Raw genomic sequence first — 24,480 nt, 5'->3', positions numbered from 1 at the left:
CATAGCAATGTATTGGGGCACCTACCGATCCTCCAGCGGTAGGGGTGGGGGAAGCTTTGATGTGCCCCGGGTGGTAGGGGGTATTATATCAACCGCTCAGCATGTAGTGCCTGGATCAGTCATTTCCACTAATTACCCCTTTACTGCACAGATGGTGGGAGATAGGGTGGAAGAAGGGCACATTGGGCTTAATGAAGGGGCCCTGATACATAACTTCCAGGGTGGTAGAGGATGTTTCATATGCAGAGGAGGGGTGTATAGTGGAGTGGGCTTATTATTCATACTTTTCTGGTGGGAGGACAGCTTGCTTGACTGCAGATATCTCCAGTTCCCAGAAATAGATTTCTTAGATTTTAATGGAATTAAAAACTAGAGAATCCCACCTACCAAATGGTATTTGGGACTAGGGGATGAGAGTTCAGGAGGCAGAGCAATCTTCCAACAAGTATATAAAATGACATACCAGGTGTGTGGAGCTGGAGCAGTAACCAGCTGCTGGAAGGCTGATATCTCTGGCTCTGGGAAGAGTAGAGACAAGCTACCCATGTCCCTCAAAGGGGGAGAGTCCCAGCTTTTGGAATATATCCTCAGAAAAACTCTAAGTCAGACAGAACCTGAAATATCTGACTGGGAAGAGCAATTAACAGGCTTGGATGGGGACCACTGCTTTGAAGTCAGATATCTCCTGTTCCCAAGGGCTGATTTTTAAAATTCTTGTACCCATGGAAAGAGGGGACCATCAGCTTTCAGCCTAGGACCCTTAGACTCCTGGGGGGTTTCTGGGTACTCAGAAACCCCCCCTGCGTGCGCTACTGCAGCTGGTTACTGCTCCAGCTCCACACACCTGGTATGTAGTTTTATATGCTCGTTGGCAGATTGCTCTGCCTCCTGAACTCTGATCCCCTAGTCCCCAATACCATTTGGTAGGTGGGATTCTCTCGTTTTTAATTCCATTAAAAGCAAAGAAATAGTTCCGGGAACTGGAGCTATCTGCAGTCAAGCAAGCTGTCCTCCCACCAGAAAATTATGAATAATAAGCCCACTCCACTATACACCCCTCCTCTGCGTATTAAACATCCTCTACCACCCTGGAAATTATGTATGACTTCATTCAGCCCAATGCCCCCTTCTCCCACCCCATCTCCCACCATGTGCAGTAAAGGGACAATTAGTAAAAAATTACTGATCCAGGCCCTACATGCTGAGCGGTAGATATAATACCCCCTACCACCCGCGGGACATCAAAACTTCCGCTCATAGAAACCCCACCCCTACCGCTGGAGGATAGGTAGGGGCCCCAATACATTGCTATGCCCAGGGGTCTACACTGCTGTTATGTGTGTGTGTGTGTGTGTGTATATATATATATATATATATATATATATATTTTTATATATATATATATATATACATTTGGTCTATGTGTAATACTTTAACTGACCCGGCATAAACTGGGTCACCTAAGTGCCCATTTATGTGCTTTGCTCCGCCCCTCTCTGGAAACCCCCTTCTGAAAATCCTGCGTTTGCCCCTGAGTGCTAATGGCCTAATTATGACAGTTGAGACTGCACATACAGAAGTCAGGCTGCAGTAACACAGACCCACCAGAGGTGACTCCTAACATGTTACTGAAAAAATGTGTGAAGAAAGGACCTTTCACAAAGGCTGATAATGTCAATTTTAAGTCTTTTTTCCATTATCATTTTAATAGAAACAATATTGTGCTGTGCTGTCCTTTTTGAGCCATGCACAACCCAACATTAAGTCAGTTGGTCTTTATATGCTGCAGTATTGCATGTTGTATAAGCAGAACAGTACAATTATCCTCACTCCTTTCATGAAAAAGTTTCAAGGTAGCTCTACTTCAAAACATTGTGCGTTCTATTCGCGGGTGCTTTTTAGTAGAGCTAAACAGATAATTATCACCTGTCTCTGCCCACACGTATTGCTAGCAGTCAAAACATCATGTGAATGTGTGGTATGGTGCAACATTTTCTCTTGTTATGTATAAAGATGTTTCATTGAATTCAGGGACATTACATTTTAATTGTTTCCAGTTCCATTTTGCAGTAAATAATTGTACTGGCAAATGGAGACAGGTTCGGCCACTGAGGAAACCAAAGTGTCAGAAGAATGTATTACCAGCTGCTGTTGCTGACATCAGGGAAATAAATCCCCTAGCTTTCTTGCAGTGAAGATTACAGCCTCTACCAGAAACCATCTCAAATTGTTTTATGGGGTTGGAGATAGGAAACATCACCCATTTCTGCGCAATCTGACTCAGGACAAGGAATATACTAAAAGGTCTATATAAGACGCTGTGAAAAGCAAAAAAAAACCTCTCTATACTGTAACTGCTGTTCACTGTTAAACAAAGGGTTAATGAGGGAGAAATCAGACATTTCTCAGATATTTCCCTTGATATCGGTGCTTATCGCAATCTTCATTAGGGTGACCAACTCATCCCTTTAATCCGGGACACATATTAATTACATCGGTTCTGTGGCTGGCTTTCACCTGGTTTTAAACTGCCACACCTCAAGACTCCATTTCACCTGGTTTTAAACTGCCACAGAACCTGTGTAATTAATATGTGTCCCGGATTAAAGGGATGAGTTGGTCACCCTAATCTTCATAGACCTCTAGTTATTAAATCAAGAAAAGCCACTAACCAGGTTAATTGGTCCAGCAAAGCAGAATTTTGTGGACTATGCCCTCCCCCTTGATTGAAATTACTAAGGCCAAATGTTATCATGTGCATAGCAAATTTTATCACTGAGAGGTGTTTTCACACAGGATCCCCATCATGGTAAATTCAGCATCAAATGATTTTTCCTTGCTCGTATTGCTGATTAGGGGCCTTATTCTGATTGACTGATTGATTGATTTACATAATTATCCATTCGCTAGCGGGGAGAAATCATTCGATGGTCGCCGACCATCGAATGATTTCTCCCGTGCACGCAGTTCAGAGTGAACTATATAGTCAATATAAACTGCGGGCATCACCGGATGCCAGCTGCCCACCCCCCGCATGTCCATCAAGGCCTCATTAGCCTGGGAATGCCCATGGAATGCTGGGTGTTCCCATATGCTAATGGAGCTGCCTGGCACCCCCGCCCTTCTCCGCCCCCCCCCCCCCCCTCTCAGTGTGTAGGATCTGTAAAACACGTCCGAAATAAAGGTTCGCCGTGGGTGCATGCACCCTGTGTCTGCACCTGTGCAGAAACGCGCATGCGCAGGTATAGACACAAACCATCGGTCCTCCGTGCGAAGCAATCAAAATTAGCTCCTAAGTTTAGACTCACTCGGTGCTGCGAAGGCCATGGGGAGAAGGGAGGCCGGGCCACTCCCAGAAAACCCTGATGTTATGCCTCTAAATGCCATGCACCTGTCAATCACCTTGCAAGTGGCCAGCGCAGGCTAGCCTTCACATGGTCCATTTTCAAGGGGACCCCGCATGCAAACATTGTACCATTCGCATGCATGGTCTTTTGATAATTGTCAGGGCTTTGGATTCGGCTGTGATCCACACAGGTGCTGCTGTACATCCAGGTGCCCCTTTAGGGCTGGGAGCCCAGAAGCAGGAGACTCCATTGCCTCTGGGAGTTACGCCCCTGCTTAAGTGAGTAAGAGCTGTTATTGGGTATGCCAGAAATAGGTTGAAAAATACAGCGTGAGATTCCCTTGCCATAACAGCAACCAGATTAGTTAGCCCTAGGTAAGTGCCCCTTCCAAAAAAATAGGAGGAACTCCACGCCATTTTCTCACTCTATATTGCAATACCAGCCTAAGCTCACAGAGCTAGATAAGGATTTCTGAGAGAACGTTATTTTTCTGTTTTAAACCTTTTTAACCATGCCAATAAAACAAATGGGGCATACACACAGTTCAATTTGGACATGTTTTAAATTATATTTTGCTTCTGGAAGAAATCGAATCAAAATCAAACTGACTTCGATGTAGATTCGATCCTGATGCGTGGCCCTGTGGCATCGGGATCGAATACCTATGTTTCATAGGTATTTAGCTGAGTCCATTACTTTAGGAGGGGCAAGTCATGCTAATTGGGACATTTTATTTCCAGGGCTTAAATTATGCCAAGTGGGTGCCAGTAACTTCAATCTAGTGCTGTGCAATTCCCGCTGCCCGGACACATTGAAATGCAGTCAGTCGGCATGGCAGTTCTAAGTTGGCAGCATCTCTCTGCATCTGTTAGATGCCTGCAGAATAATATTGTGTGTCTAAGCTACATAAATATCAGAGGCAGAGGCTGATAAGCATTGGGTGTACAGAAGGGCTCTGTGTGTCTATCGGTGAGTCTTATATATTCTAAAATGCCACGGTAATAAAGACAGATTCATAAACAATACAAAATTGAAATATCATCGGATGCAGGTGGCGGTGCAGTCATCCATAGAATCATTCAGCTGCACTTTCTACTTTAATATCACTTAGTATTTTATTGGATTTCATTTATTACACTGTACAATAACATTTAAAATATATTTATCTTTTAGTGGTTTACTTTTGTGTTAGGTGACGGCACAAAGTTACTTCCTGTCTTCAACTGTATCCAGTTATGTTGTATCCCAACAAAACCAACTCTGTCAAATGGTTTTAATACAGAGCTGGACAACCACAGGCGGTAGCTAGAAGGAACAACCATTGTATTTTGTAAAAGTTGTAGGTAATTATGTGTGAATCAGTAAAGGGCTAAATTCATTTAACTACTCACCCTACACAGCCATGTTGTAGGGTGAATAAATCTTAATGATTATATAACTTATATGTTTCTAGTGTGCATTTATCAAAAGTACAACCTAACATATCACTAAGAACTATCACTGACACAATAAAGTGTTCAGGTCTCTGTGTTGTCATTCTTAATGAATTGATAGGCTGCACTTTTATGGCTTTTGTCTCATGCCACAATGTGTTTGCCTCCTTCAGGGCTTCATTAAGGTCTGTGGTGGCCCTGGACAACAAACTTGTGTGGGCAGCTATCAATAAAAAATAGCCCCTGTGAGGCTTCTGCCCCTCGGCCCGCTCACCAGTGTAGGGATGCCTGTAGGCTGCGAGCGGCAGGCACAGCTATTAGCTCACCTCAGCCAGGGCGGTGCACACCATGGGGAGCCACATGGCCAGCTCTCTCTCATTGCAGAGTGACCCAGTGAACAAGCTGCCGAGGCAGCGCTGGAGATGTGTGGAAAGACGGACACACCATCTGTATTACGGGCCCAGCCTCCCAGCCAGCGATACAGGGCGGAGACCATGCAGGCATGAGAGGACGAGTGCCGACTCCCAGCTAATTGCCTACCAAGTGTACGGGCTACGTAATGGACAAGGTCACGTGACCAGGCACACAAGGAACATCACAGGTTGATTGAGGTTTTTCGACTCGTGGTGAGCTGTGGCCGTGCATGCTTACACTAACAGTGGCAGAGTGATCTATATGTTGCAGGGGACAGCCACCCCTATTACCCCTCCCATAATCTGGCTCTGGCCTCTGTTGTGTAGAAAATACCGCCATACCACTGGCAGAATTTACCTATTAGTCCACCCAGGTCAAATCTGCCTCCTACTCTGTATTAGTCTGTGACTGCACTGGCTTCACTGTGAATGGTGTTGACTTCCTATTGGAAGTCCTACCTGTCAGTCACAGACAATAAATGCAGTCCCATTGGGAGGTGTTTTCTATCACTGGGACTGCCAGATCTGGCTGCAGTAAGCAGAAACTCTGCTTCCAGGAGGAAACCACTCTTTTTCTTCAATGCAATGTAATCTGGCTTCTATGGGCAGCAACAACTCCAGCCCAAAGAAACTGTATTGGGCTGCACGGTAAGGCAGGGAGTGGCTTCCTACAGCTTTCTGCTTATTGTAGCCTGAAGATAGGGAACACTTCCAAATTCGAATACCATAGTGCCTGTGAGTGACAGGTAGGACTTCCAATATGAAGTTACTTCCAGTCACAGGGCCAGATGTACTAAACTTGAAAAGTGATAAAAATGAAGAGTGATAGTGTACCAGCCTATCAGCTTCTAACTGCCACATCACAGGCTGTAGTTGAAAAAGGACAGTTAGGGGCTTGTCAGTTGCTGGTTTATCAACTCTCCATTTTATCACTTTTTTAAGACATAGTACAGTAGGAGCAAGTTTCATCTTTGCTCCTTTGCCCATGGCTAGCCATGACTATTCTATTGTTCTCAGCTGCAATACGTATTGTATTGCAGCTGAGAACAATAGAATAGCCATGGCTAGCCATGGCCAAAGGAGCAAAGATGAGACTTGCTCCTACTGTACATATCGCCCAAGATGAGCCAGTGCAGCCCCATGGACTGCATCTGGCTTAACTGACCGAGCAAGGTGGTGTATTTTACTGGGGGGGCTTCAGTCTTGCAGCCTATTTGTAAAATCCGCTACTAGTACTGTATGCTACCATAGTGTTTATCTCAAGTTACAATCATGTCCAATTACAGTGTAGCACAGAAAATCGACTCTTTGTAATTAAATATATATCTACATAAAAGCTACCTGTGTATGTGAGTAATCCGAACTGTCAGTTCCAGCCTAAAGGACACCCCTCGTGTACTTCAGCGTATCATTAAAGATGTTTATGACTGCACTTGCTGAATTTATTGACTACAAAGTAACATACATATGGTATAGGCTCTATAAATAAATATGAATATCTGCACAGCCACATAAGACCAAGCAGAGAGTGCTAACACTGCATTAAACTGACATTCTCCTACCTCTTACCTTAATTAATGTGTGTGTTTAGCAGCAAACTCCTGTCATATTCAAGAGATAAATTCATTGCAGCTTCAGCACAAGGTGCAGAAACAACATGTTGTTTATCTTTAAAACTTTCTGTTTTCTCAACAAAAACAATATATACCAACAGTAAGTAACCTGCGTCTCTGACCAGCTGCTGTGGAACCATAAGTCTTTGCTAATACCCCTTTTACACCAAGGCAAAACCCAGGTTGGACCCAGGTCAGCGTTGGTGTAAAAGGGGCCAACCCAGGTCCAGTAACACTGGTCTCCTACCCAGGTCCTGATCAGGGTTGAACACTGGTTGGACCTGGGTTGTGGGCGGTGTAAATGGTCCCAATCCAGGTTGGGACATCCAGGTAGTGCTGAAAGGATACCAGAAGTGCTGGATGCCTTTTCACAGTGCGCTGCAGTGGCAAAAGACAGCAGCCAGGAAGGATACGGGCAGTGCACACAGAAATCATAATTGGATGCAGTATCATTTATGTATTTTTTTGGGGGGGGGGGGGGCGGAGGGAGCACATGGGAGATTCGGTCTGCTGCTGCAGGGGAAGGGGCTGGGGAGAGCACATGGGTGATGCTGCATTTTTATACCGCTTTGTGTGCATGAGCACTGAACTTTTCGAAAAATAAACAAACCAACATTTTTCAATACTAACTTGTCATGTCTTTTTATTTTAAATCATTGAGGGAAGGTTGGATGGCAGTTTATCAGTCCTAAAATGGTTACTTTTAGGGCATTATTCTGATCGGAGCGGCCAAACGTGCGTACGTTCACAATTACCGCACGCTAGCCGTACGCGGCCGTTAGGGTTAAGTCCACCCACAAATCAGCCGCTTACGTACGGGCAGAAATACCGTAGAAGGGGAGGGGTATACAAATGAGCGTACGGCAACGTACGCGGCCGGCCCAGCCATTACACTCCGACAACTGGCGTACGACTGAGCGTACGGCGCCGTCTACGGCCGTCTCTCCTCCGTCTCCCCACCGACTTCTTGCGGAGATCTGAGCGTACGCCAGTTTGCACGGACGGGTCCCTATTGTTTTCAATGGAAAACTCAGCTTATGTCACCGCTCGTGAGAGTGAGCGTACGTCCGTGCACGCTGGCATACCCTTCACATATATGGACCTGCAAATCTTGCCTCTCAACTACTAATCTGACAATTGATTAATTAATCTATTTGTTATTCACTTATTGTTTTCTATTAACTCAATTGTCTACCTTAATAAAGACCTAATAAAACTACATTTTAACCCACATTACATGTATATTTGTTATGTTCTAATGTGGCATTTTAATCACTATCTATGTGTCCCCATATTGCTGTTACTTTTAAATCAAGTTATGTTGGTGTTTCTGTATATGTACTAAATTATGTACGTAATTACTTTTTCCAAAATGTGTAACATGTATACCTACCCTGATGTTATGTGTGATGTTTTAATCGAACAACATTAAACATTCATGCATTTTCACTATGTGTTATTTTACTCCAAAACACACACATTCACACATCAATCATTACCCCTCACCTCAAATTACAAGTATAACTTACAGTACACATCTGTATGTACCTACCCTTACACGCCCTCTAACATATTTATTAGTAAAAACACAGGCAATTTCGAACTGTCATCAAACTTTTATTGTATACAAAAATAAAAAGGGGGGGGGGGGATAAATAAAAAATTAAAGGCGGGCCTCCAGAAGGCCAAAAAGTAGCTGCAGGTAGACCAGGGTGACCATTATTTCCCGCATGAGGGCTGCCACCTCCTCCTGCTGCTGTTCAGTGTCTGTAATGAAGGGATAAAACAAAAAATTAATATACACAAATGTTTGTTGTATTTGTACATAATAAAAAGTTCAGAGTTATGTGTGAAGGCCACATACATTTAGAAACTACATTGAAGATGGGTCTGCTGTAAACACAGTACTAAAAAATAATATGTTAACACGCACATACTGTACATAGTAAATAACATTAATTCAATTACTCCTTCATCAATGAATGTATGCTGTATCCCAATTGGTACTTTGGTTTTGGGGGACTCTCCTCTAACCTCACAATTAGCCTGTGCTATTTAAGGGTTATGACATTGTTGTGGCTTAAGCACTCCTTACTATTTTAAATTTAGGACATTGCTGTACAAATTATAGGCCTACAGCTATGTTTGTAAAGCATGCATCCGCATGGCCTCACACACTATTACCAAAACAATCTCTACATTTAAGTTGCACCAGTGGCAGATTAAGCCTTTGGGGGGCCCGGGGTACTTTAGAGCGGGGGGCCCCCTTGCACTTGTCATTACTGGCCGCACACTGCATGGGCGAATATTATACTGTCAAAACATAGAGTAAAGGCAGAATAAACTTGGTCAATGGTTACCTGCAGGGGATATATATATATATATATATATATATATATATATATATATATATAGACAGGGGGTTGGCGGCACTCGGAATAATAATAGACACCATATATATATATATACACACACCACATGAAAAGCCTGTGTTTGTCCCTCTGCCCCTTACTCTGGAGGAGACCTCACAGTCCTAGTGCTGCCTCTGATTAAAAACCCTCCTATGACTAAGCTGCTGCTGCTGTTCTCCATGGACCTGAGAAGTATGTAATGAGCTCCACCAATCAGAGCTCAGCACAAACTTCTCAGCCTCTGTCCTCTGGTGCAAAGTGTCATGGGACTTAGTCAACTCCCAGAAATGCACTGCACACTTGTGCAATCAGTGTGCCTTGCCTCCCGATGCTCAGCACCATAAATCATTGTCACATTGGCAGATAGGTGAAGCTGCAGCACTACCCCACCCATGCACAAAACATTTAGCTAAAAAAAAAAAACATAACTTAAACATTTTCTTTTTCAAAAAAAAAATGACAACCACAGGGGGCCCCTAGCTAGAGGGGGTCCCAGGGGCACTGACCCCTTGCGCCTCCATTATAATCTGGCCCTGTGTTGCACATCATGCTGGGAACTGGAGTTACCCAACACCTGGAGCCACATAACTACCACACCACTAATGTCGGATATCTCATTGGATGTACTGTTATGTCAATTATTCAAGGGGTGAGGCATGGCCACACTCAAAAAAACCACCAAGGGGACCCTTGTTCCTGGAGAAGGACAGGACACACCTCATGGTAGCCCTGCAGTGATATGTTGCAACTAATGTTGATGTTGGATACACATATGTGGTTGTTGTGATTGTTTATGTGTAGAAATGTGTAGGTCAACATTAGACACATTATTTACTTACGGCTACTTGAGCCATCCTGGGCGCCGCTGGTTGGCTGTGGAGTGGTTGGGGGGGGCAGGAGCAAGGAGGATGGTCCTGGTGTTTGGACCGAGGTAGTGGGTGTTACTGGGGAGTGGAGAGGTTTGGGGGTGGGTGGTGGAGAGGTGTAGGGGGGTTGGAAATGGGGTGGGGAGGGGGGGGGGGTTGTGGAGGGGGTGGGGGTTGTGGAGGGGGGGGTTGTGGAGGGGGTGGGGGTTGTGGAGGGGGTGGGGGATGGGGAAATTGTGTGGGTGAAAACTGCACCCTGGGTCTCCTCTTCTTCCTCCTCCTCTTCTTCCTCCTCCTCTTCTTCCTCCTCCTCCTCTTCCTCCTCCTCCTCTTCCTCCTCCTCTTTCTTCTCCTCCTCCTCCTCCTCCTCTTCCTCCTCCTCCTCTTCCTCTTCCTCTTCTTCCTCCTCCTCTTCCTCCTCCTCCTCGGCTGCCTGGTCCCGGGCTGCCTGCTCCCGGGCTTCAATGCGTGCCCTTGCCCGTGCTGAAATGTTCATGTTGATGGCATAGAAATCGAAGATTGGGTTTCATAAAAAAGGGGGAAAGAAAAATTCACATTAGTCATGCTCATAACCTTCAAAATTATCATTGCTGTGAAATTTCAGACATTTATCATGCAAACTATTTGATATCCTACACCCAAAAACTGATCAACTACTTAAACCCCCCCCTATACACCCCCATATACACCCATATACACCCCCTATACACCCATATACACCCATATACACCCCCTATACACCCATATACACCCCCATATACACCCTCATATACACCCATATACACCCCCTATACACCCATATACACCCCCTATACACCCATATACACCCCCTATACACCCATATACACCCCCATATACACCCATATACACCCCCTATACACCCATATACACCCCCATATACACCCATATACACCCCCTATACACCCATATACACCCCCATATACACCCATATACACCCCCATATACACCCACATACTCAGGGACACATTTATAAAAAGTACAGAAAACATTTGCAAAATAACACAGGCATACTAGTAAATAAAAACTTACATCGGGCAATATGGCGGCGAAGTGTGCTGAGCAACACTGGCTGCCGCCGGCGCAGGTCCGACCAGCGCCGCTCCAGTTGAGCCAGGCTCCTATCCACGCCGGTCCTGGCGAAAATTAGCCGGCGGGCAGCATTGTATGCCCGCCGCTTTTCCCGATTGGATACATAAGGGCCCCTGGGCCCCAGGCGGCGGTCCATGACCTCAACCAAGGCCAATAGCTCCTGGGTAGAAAACGCCCTAGCCCTGGTTGAAGTCATGGTGGCAATGGCGCAGTTATTAATTGCAGGTACATATATCACTTTTGGTGCTTGCTGATTGGTGTAAAAAATTGTTTGTTTGGTATTAACTTTATTAATCCTTCTTACATTAACAAACTGGATGCGAATAGAAACTTACGCGGACCGTTCCGATATACACACACCACAACCAACAGCATGCATTCAATGAAGAGAGAAGTACTGTATTTACAGTGTGCGGAAAATAATACACGCACCCCGTCTACTCCTAACTACGCTGCTTAAAGGGGGCTCAATACACCGATTGCCATGAAGAGAAGTACTGTATATATAGTATGCGGAAATTAATACACGCAACCGTCTACTTATAACTACGCTGCTTAAAGGGGGCACGATACACCGATATGCATGGGGAGGAGTACTGTATATACAGTAGGCGGAAAATAATACACGCAACCCTCTACTTATAACTACGCTGCCTAAAGGGCCACAATGCAACATGTTGCTGTATGACAATTTCATACACATTACATATGTAAGGAAAGCATTATAACGTGATGTTTTGAAATGTGACTCACAAAGCATACACGAACTCCAACAGATACCAGCTGACAACACTCATCATTGGAATGACAGGTGCACACATTTCACGATGTAGCCCACAATGCTCCACAACCTGTGTATATACATATACGGGTGATTAATCAGGTGCATTGAGACCTGCGTAATTTAAGCGGCAATTATCGGCGGGAAATATCGGCGTAAATTTGCATCTACCTTGCGGGGAAAAATATACGCCCCCTTGTTCGTGGCGGGAGATTAACATATAAATATTCAGTCAGATGCAGCCCACAATTGCTGCAAACATGTCTGACTCTGACGATTCAGCAGCAGAGGACGCTCTGCAGAGAGCACAAGCCGAATCCCTGCTTCAAGCATTACAGAAGAGGGAAGAGGAGCGGAGAAGGAGGGCCCAAGAGAGGAGTCGCCTGCAAGATCAAGCGGGCCCCTCAGTAACAGGCCCTGGTGAACCTCCACCAGCTCCACAAGGGCCAAGCAACCAGCCAGAACAAGAGGTTGCATCTCTCCAAACAGGTGTGACCCAGCAGGTGCATGGTGAGAGAGCTGGGGCCACCAGAAAACGTGCTGCAACATCTAGGGTGATGACTGAGCAGGATACCACCACCAGAAGGAGAAACCCTGCATTTGTAGAGGCCGAAATGCGAATTCTCGTGCCCAGGGCACGCGAATGGATTGAATTGGCAACCAGGAAGCCAGGTGCCAGTGCAAGGAGAAACCTTTGGGAAAAGATCACAGAGGAAGTGAACCAGGTGTCACCAGTGGTCAGAACTTGGGACGCGGTGAAGAAAAGGTTAGTGTGTTTGTCAGGGCAATTTTTCAGCAGTCTCCAGCAGGAACTGAGGCCCTTATTCTAGTTCACTCTTTCTGGCCAAATATTTCTTAGATGGACAAAACCATGTGCACTGCAGGTGAGGCAGGTGTTACTTGTGCAGAGATAATCAGATTTGGGTGGGGTTTTACACCTGCCTCACCTGCAGTGCACATGGTTTTGTCCATCAAAGAATTATTTGGCCACACATGGCAAAAAAACATAAGATCACCCACACTAGGAAATGTCACGTAGCTAGGGGTACCACCTAGTCCCTTTAATTCCGGACACATATTAATTACACAGGTTCTGTGGCTGGCTGACTTCAAGACTCCACTTCACCTAATTTTAAACTGCCACAGAACCTGTGTAAGTAACATGTGTCCGGAATTAAAGGGACTAGGTGGTAACCCTACACGTAGCACAGTGGTGCACATATCTCATGGTGATATTTGTATTTTTAAACTTGTAGGTGGACTGACTTCAAAAGTGCCCTGAAGAGGAAGATGACTGACCGGTACAACCACAGCATGTCCACCGGGAGCGGTCCTATGCCTGACCATTTGGAGTTTACCCCCCTGGAGCTGGACTCCTGTGATGTCATCGATGTGGGGGAGATCAGGGGGATCTCCAATATGGACAGTGAGCTCCCGGCGGAGGTCTTTGCTGCTGCTTTTGATGGTAAGTCACAGTAATGCATTGTATTTAGAAAGATATTTTTTATTGCGTATGTGATGGTGACATTGTTTTCAATTCTTATCCTAGCAGAAGCAGAAAGTCAGGATGTACCGGCAGCATCTTCCTCTGCAGAGCCACAGGTGGAGCAGGTGGTCCAGCCTCCACCAAGACGTCGCCCCCAGCCCCAGCCACAGGAGACATTGAGTGAGAGCCTGTTGGTGACGCTGGACAGGATCGAGCAGCAAGGGGTGGATGCTGCGATCCGTCAGCAGCAGGTGGGGGATTTTCTGGCGGAGTGGAAGGCCACAAACCAGCTGCAGGTTGATGCGTTGAACCGCATTAATGACACTCTGGCGGCTGGCATGCTAAGCATTGGCCAACACCTCAGCCGCCAGAATGAACTTATTGCGGAGCAGCTGTCCACCGCCAGGTCCCTAAGGGACAATCCCCCATCTGCTGCCCCACCCCAAGCTGCTCCCCAACCTTCCACCTCGGCTGACCCTCCTGTGTCGACTAGGGGAAGACGCCGAAAGCCAGCTGAGCCAAAGGCCCCTGTCCCCAAGGCCCCATCTAAAAGGGGCAAAAAAGGGCCCAAATGAGACCTGGTTCACTTCCTCTGTGATTGGAGGCCAAAGGTTTAAATTGCACTGGACATCCGCTTCCTGAGTTGCCCATCGATCCATTTGCGTGCCATGGGCATGAAAGTTCGTATTTTGACCTCTACAAATGCAGGATATTTTTTTTTGGTGGTGTGTATCTTGCTTAGTATTCACCCTGGTTGTTGCAGTACGTATTCTGGTGTCCCCATTTCTTTCACCATTGCATTTGCAGGGTAACACATGTTTGGAGATATGCAACCTCTTGTTCTGGCTGTTTTATTATTTGTGTGTCTATTTTATTTGTTTATTTGATTTGTCACATTAAAGTGTCAAGCTGTGATGCTGAACAGCAAATAAATTTATTTTACAAATTAAAACAAAATTGTGGTACGTATGTGTAATTTCTTGTGTGAAACAAATACTAGATTTATGTGTACTTACTGACCAGGGTATTTTTGAACATTTGTGGAAGTGTGGTGGAAGTTTCCCATGTGTAACCCTCTCCATGGCCATTCCCATGTTCCTATCCAACTTTTCCCTGCTAATTAGTTTGTGTCAGCACATGTGCAGAGCAACTTAATAGGTGAGAAAGCAGTTTGTGTGCAGGTGAGGTAGCTCCTACAGTAGTAGGTAAAAGCAGGTCCAGAACAATGCTTTCCTCATGGAGTGGGTGAGGCAGACAAACAAGGGTGAAAAGGTACATTTGTGTAGGAATGCATATGTGTCCTCCCTAAAAAAAGATGTGTGAATGGGCCAAACATAATAAATTAGCTTGTGAACAAACATGCATAACTTTTAAAATATATATGATTTGACAGTGTCATAAGCAGATGTAGGAATCCTTTGTTAGAGAGATGAGAGTGCAATAATGTGATTGGTGGCATCTTACATCCAGAGTGTAGTGAAATCCAAATCATAGCAGATGAGATAGTGGTACAGGTCATAATTTTGGGTACTATACAAAGATTGTGTGGAAAATAGTGGTCATGGGCTTCAAACATTGCAGAAACATCCTTTGTAGGTGTTAGATGTGGTTTATGTTATTGTATCCTAAATACAAAACCTATGTTAGTATTAGAGTGAACACGTTGACACATGTCGACTTGTGTAGATTGAGTGTGCTACTGCGTAAAGTCTATGAAAGCAGGTAGTGAATGTGTCTGTTTATCAAATACCTACCGTACCTTAGCGTATAAAAAGATTCTTACCTTAAATTAAACAAACCTTTAAATGTGGCGAAGTATAGAAACATAAGCTTCCAATGTGTTTGCGTGCTGCATGTGTGGCTTGCAGGCAGTGAAATCATGGTTTGGAGTTAATAGACTGCAGCATTGCTTATTACATTCAGGTGTATGTGTTTGAGTACTAATCAGCGTTAATTAGCCAACTCAGGCGCACGCTGGCAAGCGGTATCTGTAGGGGTGGTTTTAGCTGGCGGTTGGCGGCCGCCTGTTTGGTGTCCGAAACGAACGGTGCCTTAGTCGATCGTGCGGTAGTAGCACCGCTCATTTTGGGTGCACACCCCCGTGTACGCCCATATTTACGCCCATTTTCCCTCATTATTTCGGCCGCTCCCATCAACACGCCCCTATGCCGCCCCATTACCCGTACGCTCGCGTACAGGTTTTTTCGCACGTTGAGACACCGGCCGTAAGCGTTGTGGAGTGCTCGCGCCGGCGCATTAGCGTATTTGCACATGCGCAGATCGTGAAAAACCCCGGGACGTACGCGTACGGCCCGGCCGCTCCAACCAGAATAAGGCTGTCATCCATAGGGAAAAGTAGGGCTGACCCAGGTTCAGTGTAAACGGCGCAGACCTGGGTCCGACCTGGGTCACAGTGCTGTGTAAATGGGGTAGGAAGCTGGGTCCAACCCTGGAAACTCCCGTGCTCAAAGAGCAGGGTCCGACCAGGGATTTTGGTGTAAAAGGGGTATAAAGTGGTAGTGGAACCAACTTGCATACTCTCCTGGAACAGCTGGGAGACTATCAACAATCCTGTGGCACGCTGCGCCATTCAGAAAAACAAAGCTGGCCTCCAGCTGACTGCGCCCAACCATTAGCTCCAGGTACAACTCCCACATCATCCGCCATATCAATACTCACATAACAATGGCGGCCATCTGGCTATTGTATATCGGCTTTCCCACCCCTGGTTAAACTGACCTGGCTACCTCCTCCAGACTATGACATGCTGGGACTTGTCGTTTCACAAGGCCTGTTGAGCTACAGATTGCATACCTTTGAAATACACCGAAGGAAGCTGATTTTTTTTATACATATTAAATACAGAATGTACAGATGCAATTTGTTCTTTGACTGATTTACTATTTATATCCACTGCTTTACCCTTGAGATGGAGGCATGTTCAGTACAGTGATTCACTTTTTCATTCCCTCTTAAAGCAATTGAATATATACATACCTATTTTTCTACATCAACCTTGCTTTGCTTTGATGATTGCTCTATAGAAATTCAATCAACAAAGTATATAAAAATAACCTTTTTAAAATGCATTATACAAACACTTTACATAACACATGTTGACATGGCAGATATTAGAGGTGAATAAGATACAAGTAATCTCTTTTTGCATTGACTAGTGTGAATTTGGCAAGAAGATCACTTTAGCCCTGCAATCAGCCTTGGACTCCCCCACCTCTGATTCATGACCCAGATTCCCCAAAATGTGTGCAGAGATAGACTGTACCGTTTCTGCAAGATTGATGTAGGGAAGTTACATCTCCATTGCTGAATTAGGGGTACATTTACTAAAGCTTCTAAGAATAAAAAGAGGTTATGTTGCTAATAGCAACCAATCAGATTCTGTCTGTCTTTTCTGTATTGCATCCTAGAAAATGATGGGCAGAATCTAAACAGAATCAGAATCACCTCTTTTCATTTTTAGAAGCTTTAAATTTACCCCTTCAAGTTCTTTTTTACTGTAGGTTTCACTATGACATGATGTGATATTCCATATATATATATATATATATATATATATATAATAGAATCGAGGAACCGCACTCCATCCATTTCTTGCGGACAACTTCGCGGTGCTCCGCTCTATAGGAAACAATGGGGCAGATGTATGAACGGTCGGTATGGGGGAGAAGGGGTATTAGCGCACGTTATGTGCACTGATACCGCTTCTCCCCCATGTATGAAGCAGGTGAGATGCGGTAAAGGACAGGGGCTCTATGCGCCCCTGTCCATATCGGCGCTGCTATCAAAATGATAGCAGGCCGAATGTATGAACGGTCAGCATCGCTGACCGTTCCGCACGAAGCCTGCTTTGGCTTCGCCAGCATCAGGCTGGCGAAGCCCTATCTAAACAGCAGGGACAGCGCTGTCCCTGCTGTCAGCTGTGGGCTGCGCTGGGGATCTCGCGTGAACAGCGAGATCCCGCGCATGCCCAGTGCGGCCGGCTGGGGGACAGGAGATAGCGCATCAGTATTAACTGATGCGCTATCTCCAGAAAGGGACATCGCCGGAGGGGGGAGTTAACGCTCCCCCGCTTCGGCAGACAAGATGTTAATACATCTTGTCGATGTCCCTTCCTGCTTCGCCTCGCTATTGAGGCGAAGCAGGAAGTATCATAGCGGCGCGATAAGCGCTGCTATGATACATCTGCCCCAATGTCCCAAATATAGCAAGTTTTGTTGGAAGCAGGCACTCACCATAGACCAAAGAGTAGTTGAGACAAGGATTTATTTCATGGTAATGGTCGACGTTTCGGTCCTCACAGGGACCTTTGTCAAGACACAAATCTGTAACATCAAGGACCAGGAACACCAGGCAGTGACACTGCCTGGTGTTCCTGGTCCTTGATGTTACAGATTTGTGTCTTGACAAAGGTCCCTGTGAGGACCGAAACGTCGACCATTACCATGAAATAAATCCTTGTCTCAACTACTCCTTGGTCTATGGTGAGTGCCTGCTTCCAACAAAACTTGCTCTATATATATATATATATATATATATATATATATATATATATATATATATATATATATATATATATATATATATATATATATATACACACAAACAGATTTAGAATATTTTTTTAAATGTTTACTAACAAATCAGAATAAAATAAATAAAAAGTATACACAATGACTCCTTATGGTTGGAATGAGTCTTAAAGTTGTTTGTTGTCACAGATGTAGCAAAACCAATGCGTTTCATCTTAAACTGACTTTATCAGGGATATACAGATCTCTTACATTCGACTGCAAAACAGGTTACCCAGGATCTTCTATGATGATCAGTGATAAAAGTTTTTTAAATCCTGAAGGCTCCCAAACGTAAAGATTTTGTTGTGGAGATATTGCAAGGATTTGTTTATATATATACTCCTAAAAATTGACAAGGGTTTCCCTTATTGTGTATCCATTAAGACGAACAATGTACATGAATATATCCACCTTCTTTATTTTATAATATTTTAGTGTATTAAGAACACTCTTCGCCATACAGACCTTGCTGTGGGGTCTAGATTTGCCACGCTCCTGATGAAGTCGTTTAGACAAAACGTGTTGGGTTGGTTTTAAACAAAGAACTACTTGTTTGAACGAAGCCTACGTCTTATTCCAGAAATTGACAAGAGGAACTTCTATATTAAGTATGATAGTTGTATCATGTTAATGGGATAGTTACATTTATTGGCTAGGTGGTACTGGATAGAGTGCACTCCGATAACCCCCATCTTTCCATTCTTTGTTCTTAGGTTGTATATATATTACAATGCATCACAGGTGGCATGGACAGGAATCATTAATGATCATTAAATATTTAAATATACAGAAAAGAGCATAGGTGCTAAGATACTGATCAGAAATGGGCATCTGTTGGGTCACTCATGGCTGCTTTGCTAATGGGACATAAAGGGCATTTTGCACAGGCTCTCCAGTCTAGACTGCTGACGTACTGTTGTTATGCTCTGCCAAGGACAGTCATTTGCATAGTAATCAGCCTCCTGAAGTATGCAGTTACTGTGCTTTATAATGCAGCACAGAGAAAAGATTTATACTGAGGTAGTCATGAGTCTCATTGCCCCACGTTCCTGTAATCAAGGCAGCACATTATCGTCTCTTCTGAATGGCTGGCAGTGATATGTGAATGGCTAGCAGTGATAAGCAATGGAACCTCCATTTTCTCAGGGACCAGATGAGCTAGTGTAGGACTAACAGGCTACCACTCTTTTAAAATACATCATCTATGGAGCATTTTTTAATAAAACTTGATAGGCGAGATGGAAACAGCACATAATTGTGTGAACCAGAATACTGTTGTGAGACTGCAGTGTTCCATTTGTTAGCCTTTCTGGTGTAATGATGTAACAACAGTTAGAGAAAAGAATGTAGGCAGATAACCATTATTTATACTAGCAATAGATGGTACCAAAAGAGAATAGTTTTGACATTAAAAAATGTATTAATTATCAAAATGGTATCCCTTCTGGCTGATATAGATTTTTATGCCACATACAGTAGTAATACGTATTTGTCATTTTCTGATGATGCATTTATATCTACATACATCTACTGTATATACAACTTCCTGGACTATTAAGTAGAGCGCGTCTTTAATTATTATGCTACAGTAGGTACATTTGCAAATGACAGTTCTTTGTGCTTCTCCATCCATTTGCTTTCTAAATCTTCCATACAGTAAATACACAAAGTAGAGATAGCTTCTTATTTCTTCTGAAATCAGGGGGTAAACTTTCATCTTGTGAAACTTACATCGAATGCGGTACTTTTTACATTTCAATGCCTATTCCCTGCCGCCTGAAGGGGTTCTAACCCAGAGTTCTTCCCTGCAGTGCGTAGGATCTCTGGCTCTGATTCGGATCCAATGTCTGATTTGGATCCTATGGCACACACATGTTATTTGGCCTGATCAGGGCCAGTGCAAGGCTACTCAGCACCCTAGGCAAAAGTTCAACCTACTGCCCCTCATCGCCCATACTGTCACGATACCAACTTTCCAACCCCTTAAGGCATACTTGCCTAACATTCTGGAATGGCGTGGAGGCTCCCAAACATTGGGGGGTCCTCCCAGCCTCCCCGGAAAGGTGGGCATGTCCCCTGTTTTCCCTGTAGGCCCCCTTTTGCTACCCACAACAGAGAACAAGGAGGAGGGGGTAGCAAAGTAGGGAAATATGCCCCAAGGATAAGTATGGAAGTGAAGTCTTAGAAGCTCCACAGCCCCCACCTGCATTAAGTACAACAAGGATCCTAATAGACATCATTGATTTATTGATAGGCAGACTTGGTGGCGTCCCCCCCAGATCCCGGCACCCTAGGCAGCTGCCTAAAGCTGCCCAATGGCAGAGCTCGCCCTGGGCTCGACTTCACCCCAATCAGGTGATATTGGCAAAAATCACATAGAAGCTGATTCAGCCCCGTTCGTATTGGTCAGAATTCAGCCACTTCCCCGAGCTTTAACTGTTCTATCTAGTCAACGCTGTGCTCCAGCTCAGTAAACATCAGCTAGATATCTCTTGATAGTGAAAAGAGAGAGAAGTCTGAGGGGAGGAGGCTTTTCTTACAGAAACTCACGCTGAAAACTTCAGCCCCACTGTTAACCAGGACTATTGATCTGGAAATGTTTGGATGTTTAGGATCGGAGCATGAATCAAAAAGCGCAGAAACAGGATTTCAATACTGAGCCAGGAGTGCTAGAAGTTCCCAGCGTGTAAGAAACCTGACAGTACATGATAGGAAAACAGAAATATCTGTAAGGAAGGGAGATGGGATTCAATGTAGTGTAGAATCAGGCATGATGTAAGTAAGTAAATATCCTGCAGGAGCATATAATGGGAGTCTCTGCAGATTCCATATTGTAAGTTCATTGGTATAAACATTGTTTATTCACCTTGGATCATTATGTACTTAAACAAAGGTCTGACAACAATACTTTTATAAATGTCATATTAAGGACTGACTTGAGAGCTATTATTAGTTATTGTATTGCTGTTGTTTTAAATTCAGTTATATTTTATATATCTATTAAATGTCTCATTAATTAATCTCATTCAGCGCCAGCTCTCGCCAGGTCCCCTCTGCTGGCGAGAGCTGGCAGAGAGGCGCTTCATCCGATGGGGACACGCGAGCATCTCACACGCACGCACATCCCCGTCACTCGGCACCAGGGAGCAGAATTCCTGCCAGGGAGACGGGCAGGGTTAGGGGGTGCGGGGGGCTGTGGGCACCAACTGCAGAGCAGCAGGAAAGCGACGGGAGGCGGTGGTGGGCTCAGACGGAACTGGGCATGTGCGCCCCCTTCTGTCTGATTGCATGTCCTGGAGATTGGCGATAGAATAACAAGAGGCACTCCATCTGTATTCATTAGTGTCAGAGCTATAGTGTCATTATATTAAATAAATCATATGTAATCTGCATTGTGAACTGAATGATAAAATGGCTTTCAGCAACCACAGATTTTACACATTGCAGCTTGGATGCTAGGAAGACCATTAAGGTTATTTTGTTTGGTATTCCTGCTTTTCACATGTAGGAATATTCATTGTAACAGACAGGAGATGGCATTAGCAACCCCTCAGGTTAATTATACAAACCCAGACCTCTCTAGTCTCATCCTCAAGTAAAAGAGCAAGCCAAATTTCCATCATATTTAATTAACATTTATTTAAACCAATTAACCTTGCAGTCTCATTTCGAGTACCATCGAACACAACTTGTCTGCTAATGACCGTGGAGAAATAAACCTGAAGTTCTAAGATAAATTGCACACGATTTTGCCAATTAATTAAATAAAGAAATTGGATTCCACACAGAAATATACACAATTTATCTTCATTTGGACATAATATTAATTTTACATTATCTCACCTCTCTCTATCCGGCTATTACAGTAATAAACTGAGGTCTAATAGTGTCATCATGGTTTATATAATAAATGGGATTCATTGTGTGTTTATTATACTTTGTTCTTGTAATCAGCATTCCATTGTCAACAAACACAATGGTCATTCATCACTAGATGGTTTAGCTCTAACTAGTTACTTAGGCCCTTATTCTGGTTCATTCGCTGCGACCTCTCGTTCGCACGGGGACCGATGTTTCGCATATGCGCAGCAGCATTTCTGCTCATGTGTATACGCTGGGAGCGTGCGAACTCTGTTCAGCCTTGTGAGCGAGGGGAGGAGAGGGGCGTGGGGTGCCGGGCTGGGCCATTAGCATATTTGAACGCCCATCGTTTCATGGACGTTCCCATGAAAACACTGGGCATACACATGCTAATGTATCCGTGACGCACGTGGGGGGTGGACAGCTGACATAACCAGAATCAGCTGCACGCCCAATTCCCTGCAATTGTACACACATATGTAAAGGTGGTCTGGGCCACCCTAACATATGCGTGCGCCTTCACCATTATTCGATGGACGGCGACCATCGAAAGATAAGGGAGGTACCCACTGGTATGCGAATGGATGTTCATGTAAAACATCCATTTGCAAGCCTTGCGAATGACTCCTACTTGCGAATGGGTAGCGCCGGCTAACCATTCACAAGGCGGGGTTAGGGTGACTCGCAAGGATGCAAATTCGCATCCAAGCGAGTCATCCAGAAAAAGGCCCATAATGCAACACAGTTTGGTTTTAACCTGGCTTGTGTCAGTACATGGGTTATTCACATGCAATGTAAGTATCAATATATATTAATTAACAATCCATTAAAGTAAAATAAGTGAAAAAAAATTCTAGTTTTAAGATGTTTTTTAGACATCTGTTTAATGTGCAGCTGGGTGATATAGGTCAAACTTTAAGGTATTCTTTACTTTGTATAATAACTCAGAGTTGTGTACCATGTAAAAGCATTTCATTTTCTTAAGTGATCTTTTATTCCACCTCCTCTGCCTCTCCCCACCCAAAAATTATATTGGTACTTTACTGACAATGCACTTTCTATCTTAATCACTGTCCATCTAAGTATCTTCAAATGAAGTACCCAAAACCCATTTGTGCTCGATTAAAAAGGAACTTTCCTATTCTAAATCATATAAACACATAAAAATTAAATGACTTAGGGGGAAATTTATCAAATGCTCAATATTTTGTCTATATTTCTATGGGGATCTCCTGTATTCGCAATCTAAACATGCCCCTCTTGACACTTTATATGCCATCAGATCAGAGCACCATCATGAGTCATGTCCCTTTTATAACCCTGAACCCCAATATGCCATAAGGGCCCCCACATATGTCATGAGACCCCTTATACTGGCTACTAAACTCTCTTTAGGCCCTGCCCAATCCCTGGCCATCTGCAATAACTATTTCACTGTTGATGATTGTAGTGATGAGATGACCGCAGTGTGTAAGCTATACAACCCCTCCACCTTCTCATTGGTTAGTTGCAAAGATGTGCGACACAGAAATCTCCCCACAACCCAAATATATCTGCGCAGGACATACCGATGGTTGATGGCTTAGTCATCAAATGTGGATGTCCCATCGTTCTGGTTCTTTGCCATTGCATGCCAATATATAATCATGCTACTTATCCGTGCCCCCTGCTCTGATTGGCTTACTGCAGCCACAACAAAGTCATTGAGAATGAAAGAGTTACTATAATTATATAACTACCCAGATGGTCAATATAGAGAATCTGCTGTTTAGAGTAACCCGGGCAGCAGATTTTCTATAATAAGTATTATTTCTAACTACACAGCTTTTGTCTGCACTATTCAGTACAATTCTAGAAATGTATCTACATTGTAAGAGTTTGAGATACTGTAGCAGCTCTATTTGTCTACTCACTTTTTCCTGAATGTTCTGATTGGAATCTATATATTTAATTTATATATTTTTTTTTCCTTTTAGGTCAATGCTTTCCTTTCCTTTGTGTTTCCCATGTTTGTGATATCTGTCCTAAACACCATCATCGCCAACCAACTAATCATTATGGTGAAGCAGGCCCACCAAGAAAACCAAGTCTGCACCATTGGTGGCCAGCAGACTGTACTTAGTATGTCCATGGAGCCCAGCCGCATCCAGTCACTGAAGCATGGGGTTCGAGTTCTGCGTATGTATTTTGTTTCTACTTACACTTATATATTTAAAGCTGTCAGGCATCACCAGGGAAGAATTTAATATGCTAAAAAAATATATATATTTTGCCTTTTAAATGGAAAGAGCAATTAACAGGCAAGCTGTCTTTCTTTATCTGCAATGGAAATATGTATTTGAAGCAGACACAGACATGTTTTCATCTAAACAGTAAAAAGAAAACACAATGCAACTAAATTTGTCAACCGCCAGTGAAACTTCAAGCCCCATTTCTCATTGATTTTGTATTTTATGGCACAGGAGGTTTCAGCTTTTTGTTATTCAGTGACTACAAATGCAATTGCTTTCACTCATAGTAGAAGCCTTTTCAGGAGCAGTGTGCAATTTTAATCAAGCAATAAAGCT

The 24,480-nt window shown here is 44.0% G+C and overlaps 1 protein-coding gene across 1 annotated transcript in view; it reads left to right on the top strand.

The window, feature by feature from the left end:
* The window catches only part of NTSR1 (neurotensin receptor 1), a 187,574-nt gene that overhangs the window by 92,097 nt on the left and 70,997 nt on the right, over positions 1 to 24,480 (top strand). Inside the window, exon 2 of the mRNA XM_083146794.1 lies at positions 23,890 to 24,091. Coding sequence (XP_083002920.1) covers positions 23,890 to 24,091 — 202 coding nt within the window. The remainder of the gene's footprint in view (positions 1 to 23,889; positions 24,092 to 24,480) is intronic.

This window comes from Crinia signifera, chromosome 6 (genome assembly GCF_055691185.1).
Source record: "Crinia signifera chromosome 6, ASM5569118v1, whole genome shotgun sequence".
Lineage (NCBI taxonomy): Eukaryota > Metazoa > Chordata > Amphibia > Anura > Myobatrachidae > Crinia > Crinia signifera.
This window is presented reverse-complemented; position numbering and strand designations above follow the sequence as displayed.